Genomic DNA, 5,931 nt, shown 5'->3' with positions numbered 1-5,931 from the left:
ACAACTACAACACAACACAACTACTAAACAAACCACACACACTTTCCACAGCACCACCACACACCCCCTCCCTCCTTACACACTTCACCCACCACCACACAGAACTAACACACACACACACACACACACACACAACACACACACACACACACACACACACACACTTCTCCCACCACTTCACCCACCACAGCAGCCCACCCAACCAACCAACCACTCAACCAACCAACCAGGAAATAAACGTTCTGCATATTCTATCTAGCGGTGGCTGTGTTGTTGCTTGTAACAATCCATAATGTTATTTTTATATGTACAAATGATGCAGTTATGAAATTATTTACAGTTGTGATAATGATGATTACACATTATTATATAACTGCGTATCCAGGTTTAAACTAGGTTTAAAATTACTGGTGCAACAGACTTGATTTAAACCAGGTTTAAACCTGGATTAGCAGAGGCTTAGATGTAAACCAGGATTAAATCAAACTAGGTTTAAAATGGGTTTAAAGTTTGGTGCAACAGGATTAGTAGATAAATCTTGATTTAAACCAGTTTAAAAGGTAAACCACATTGGTGCAACCCAGCCAGTGTTGCTTGCTATAGCAAGCACACTAATAAATACATATATATGTACAATAACAATAGTACAGTACTGCAAGCCCACTAATAATATTATCCAGATATTAAAACTATAATGCGATAAAAAATAAGAAAAACAGAGTACAGCTACAGTGGGGAAAATAGGTATTTCACCCCCTGATGATTTTGTGAGTTTACCCCCTTACAAAGAAATGAACAGTCTATAATGTTAATGGTAGGTTCATTTTAACAGTGAGACAGAATATTTTTTAAAATCCAGATTTTTTTTTTAAATTCAGTAAAATAAGTATTTCACCCCCTACCAACGAGCAAGAATTCTGGCTCCCACAGACCGGTTATGTGACCATGAGGCACACAGATTAGTCCTCTCACTTTAAGAAAGTACTCCTAATCTCAACTCGTTACCTGTATAAAAGACACCTGTCCACAGAGTCAATCTGCAGGGCAAGACACTGAACCCCAAATTGCTCCCAATGAGCGTGCCGGCCAGCGCCTTGCATGGTAGCTTGCCGCCATTGGTGTGTGAATGTGTGTGTGAATGGGTGAACGAGGCCATTGTAAAGCGCTTTGGAATAAGGCGCTATATAAGTCAGTCCATTAACCATTTCCATTTATTCTAATTCAATATTGTGATTATAACCTCCCCCCCCATGTAATGGCCGCTAAAGAGAGATAACGCTATACAGAGTGTCACCTACTGACACCAACCTCTGTGCTGCTCATATACGAGTCTTACTACTGCCACTGCATCTCCCTGTTGTACTGAAGTTTACATTTACGGCATTTAGCAGACGCCTTATTCCAAATCGATACATTTGACTAAGCAAGTGAATCATCAGTTCACCAGTAGCAGGAAGAGTAATCTAGCTCAGGCCCGGGGCCATTGGCAGTCTCTGTGGAAGAAGAAAATATATTTTAAAAATATATATAGACACTGGAGAAACAGTATAGGGGAAAAGCGGGTGTCTCAGGAGACACAGTGCTGGGGGATAGTAGATGTCTCAGGAGACACAGTGCTGGGGGGTAGTAGATGTCTCAGGAGACACAGTGCTGGGGGGTAGTAGATGTCTCAGGAGACACAGTGCTGGGGGATAGTAGATGTCTCAGGAGACACAGTGCTGGGGCGTAGTAGATGTCTCAGGAGACACAGTGCTGGGGGGTAGTAGATGTCTCAGGAGACACAGTGCTGGGGGGTAGTAGATGTCTCAGGAGACAGTGCTGGGGCGTAGTACCGGTAGATGTCTCAGGAGACACAGTGCTGGGGCGTAGTAGATGTCTCAGGAGGAGACGGAAGTGTGCATCCCTCGTGTCGATGGTTTGATAATGTGTTTTTATGCAAATATATTTCATGTTTATGTAAATGTGATGAAACTACTACTACTTTCATACAGAGCTTTTTGAGATAAGAAATAGCATTTAGGTAGTAAAAACCCTTCTTTGTAGGACCTCTAAGATCCAATGCCTTCTCTTTGATCAAGAAGTTAATTGTTGAGACAGAGGGTGGTAGCTTTTATTCCTAAAAACTATAGACACAGCATAGTAAAACATATGTTGAGTATGAGATGTTTGGCCACAAGATGGCTGTATGGTTCCACTCATTGCAATACAATAGCAACCCTATTAACAAGCTGTTCAGTACAGGAACTAAAACATACATCACACACATAACTTGAGAAGTTGATCAAAAGAGATATTTGCTTAGTTATTCATAACAAAGCGTTATCCATTATGATCCTCACTAGTCAGATCTCTTCTCTCAGACACAGTTACATAATGTGTCCCATCCTTACTTCTTAGCCGTCTGAGGCAGACAAAGGTTGTAGAAGGAGCTATGATCCAGGGTCGCCACTCTTTTCCAAGACACCCATCCAAGTCCCTGTACCGAAGCCCTCTCCAGGGGAGGCCCATAGTAGTGAGGGTCCATCACCAGGAGGTAGCTCCCTACGTCCCCAGTACACACTCCCAGGATCCCCTTGGAGGAGTTGTCCCTGTCCCCTCCCATCATAACAGGTGACCCGTGCTTCTGGAAGTGTTGGTGGAGCTCCTCCACAGCCTGCTCTTCCAGCTCCGCCCCTCCACCTCTCACATGGACGACCCTGCAGGGAACGTCGTAGAAGTAGTCTAGGACCAGGGCGGCCTCAAACGTCCCTATCCACTCACGAGAGCCTGCGAACGCTCCAGGTTTGTCCTCCATCGTGACCAGGGCTTGTTGGATTTCAGGGAGGCTTGGTGGAGCTCTGCATTGGCCCTTGGGTGGAGACCAGCTGTGGCACAGCCAGGAGGCCATGGTCTGCAGGGTGCGGTAGCCGCAGCCCCAGCCCTGGTCGTTCTGTCCGTCACAGCCATAGTGGAAGTATAGACACTCCCCAGAGATGAGGGTGCATCTGTCTGGGACCGGGCTGGGAAGTCCAACGTGTGCATTCTTCAGTAGGGTCCTGGTCCAGTTAGAATCAGCCATCCCTGTGTGGTGTCCCGCTGCCTTTTCTCCCCAGTCAATCTCCTGAGATGTCTCTGCCCCTTCCTTCTTGAACATATGTTCAGCCATATCAGTCAGCCTCCCTTTAGCATGGCACTTTTGCTTTCATTGCAATGGGACATCAGAGCTTAGTTGTGTAAAGGCTGGGCATCCAGTGCTTTAATGTCACAGCTGTAACTGTTACTCAGGACAACATCGCTACACAGTGCAACTGTGAAATGTGTCCCCCTCTCCGCACATGGTGATTTTTAGTTGCCCTATGTCGTCAGAGATGAGGCGGAGCATAATTGTACGCACAATAAAAAAACGTTGCTTTACTGCTTTTTGACGATGTAGCAATGTTATGCAAGAATCATTCTCTACTAATCGTGAGCTTAGAATTATACGGTTCTATCTCCTTCTTTGTCAAAATTTAGTTTTTTACATAATCTTACATAAACATTTTTTAGTTAGTAATTAATAAAATACAAAGGTTCCATCTCACAAAACATAATGGAATGTAAAAACTTTGACGCTCAATATCTCTGAACTACCTTAAACGGAGATAGAACCATATCATTCTAAGCTCATGTAATGGTGTTAAACAAAGCTAAATAAATCAATAGTAAATATGTGTGTCGGCCTCCCACCTGTTCACTTTCACGTCGCACCTGCAAATGATTATCACCTGATAAAGTCCCTACAGTCATCAAAACACGGTCTATTTCAGATTATTCCATTGCAAAACACTTTTAGTTGAATAGACATGAAACCACATCTCAAATGGCTTTTAGTGGACTTGATGATGATCTCCATACCGTGTTTGCTCGTGGACACATCCTCAGACACCCACCCGTTTGGTACCTCTGAGATTCCATCTGAGACATTTCATTTGGACACATTTGGGGAAGTTTTGTCTGGACCTTCGTCTTTTCTTTCAAGCCAAAAATATCTAAACACCACATTTCCAAGTCCTCCAAAATCACAAACGCAAACTCGAGAGAAAGGCGGAGTTCAGCTGCGATGCGGAGAAGTCAAGGTGCGGATATCTCTGAAGAGGGAGTTCTTCACAGAGAGGAGCATCCCCTTCTCACCTGCCCATCTCCGCCTGGGCCAGGATCCAGCGGCCAGCGGGACCTGCACACCTGTTTTTTCACTTTCAACATCTGAAATGGTCATCTCTGCAGGGTTACAAGACTGTGGGAGTAAGTCCATTGTAAGTAACCCAGAACATTGATATGTATGTTCATACGTTTTTGAGTGCTGTTGACCATGGTCTCTATTTTCTCATGGTCCATGATTATGCAACGTCATTGCAGTGATTTACTATAGCCTACTATACTATTGAGTGTTGCAATTCATTGTATTCTTTAATTGATTAACAGCTGGAGTGCTGTTACTTGTTGTAATGTGACAGTCGCCTATAACCAATGCCTCTAACAGGTCATTGGTGACTGGCTGATCTACTCCAACAAGCTAGTGTTCTCTCCTGGCACTGTCCCAATCTTCAGAAGCGGCCTGATAGTCCGAGGGGTTAAAACTGTTCTACCCATAGAGTGCCACTACAGGAGGTGAGACATTGAAACTGTTCTACCCATAGATAGAGTGCCACTACAAGAGGTGAGACATTGAAACTGTTATACCCATAGAGTGCCACTACAAGAGGTGAGACATCGCCTTACTTCTGCATTTCATGATGATCAATAATAGGTCGACAAGAATGGTGGATATGAGCCCTGTGTGTGTGTGTGTGTGTGTGTGTGTGTGTGTGTGTGTGTGTGTGTGTGTGTGTGTGTGTGTGTGTGTGTGTGTGTACTTTGAGCAAAAGTCCATGTCCATGTCTTCTCTGACCGTAGGAGACAGAGGATTAGTGGGGACCCGTTAACCCCCACCTGGCTGCCTATGACCTCCACCATCAGTGCCTACGGGCTGCTGCACTTCTCCCTACGCATCATGGAAGGTGTGACTCCTCATTGGCTCAGGAGAAGCTCACAAGTCCCCAAAAACCCACTGACACCAATAATGACATTTACAACAGAGGAGCAACATAAGAGTTCATCTGTGTGTCTATTCAGCATCATCTATACTGCATTGATTTCGTATTGACTGTACTGTATTAGACAAGAAGAGTTAACAACAACCAAGTAAGCCATCAGCAGTGTCATAAGGGAATCTGGAATTTTGAATCTCTTCGAAGCTTTCTTTCATTATGATAAAAGTCAAGGCTCAGAAGGGCTCTCGGCCAATCACAATGGTTGTTTTCACCAACCTGTTGTATAATGATGTTCTGTCTTCCTTATGACAGAGGACTGGCGCTCTCCTCGCACCTCCACTGTTTTCCAGCAGGGGGAGACAGTGTTTCTGGAGGCCGGTGTGGAGGCCCCACTGCACCCACCTCTCAGGATCTATGTCAACTACTGTGTCGCCACGTTAAACTCGGACCCCCTCTCTATTCCCAGCTACAAATTCATTGCAAAGCATGGGTCAGTGCGTCAAATAGAGAGTCTGTGTCTGAATGCCCAGGATTACCTGTGGAAGAGAGGCACGTCCTACAACATATTTAGTGAGGTTTTCAGTAAAATCCATACCGTTTGCATATAGTGCTTTTCATGACACAAATACACTTTGCATTAAACGTTTCGTTACACAAACGTTGTCATGCTCTTGTGTCGCAGATGCCTTGTGGACAGTGTGGTACCAAACTCGTCCTCTCAGTTCTTCCCAAGGGAACGAGAGAACACTCTCCGCTTCAGTGTCCATGCCTTCCACTTCAGATCAGACTCACAAGACCAGGTACTGGGACTACCTGAGAGGATCACCAGGACACCCTCAGATGACACTAGTACTCGGATCTCACATCATCACACATTATAAAT

General features: G+C 44.7%; 1 protein-coding gene across 1 annotated transcript; it reads right to left on the bottom strand.

Moving 5' to 3' along the window:
* Positions 1-2,177: 2,177 nt before the first annotated feature.
* On the bottom strand, positions 2,178-3,230 carry ufsp1 (UFM1-specific peptidase 1). Its single transcript, XM_080547204.1, has one exon. It carries the CDS (start codon positions 3,143-3,145, stop codon positions 2,387-2,389), a length of 759 nt encoding a protein of 252 aa, XP_080403330.1. The 5' UTR covers positions 3,146-3,230; the 3' UTR covers positions 2,178-2,386.
* Positions 3,231-5,931: the final 2,701 nt, after the last annotated feature.

The sequence above is a fragment of the Nansenia antarctica genome (genome assembly GCF_963989245.1).
Source record: "Nansenia antarctica genome assembly, chromosome: 17".
NCBI lineage: Eukaryota > Metazoa > Chordata > Actinopteri > Argentiniformes > Microstomatidae > Nansenia > Nansenia antarctica.
The sequence above is the reverse complement of the archived record's forward strand: the minus strand, read 5'-3'. Positions and strand labels throughout refer to the sequence as shown.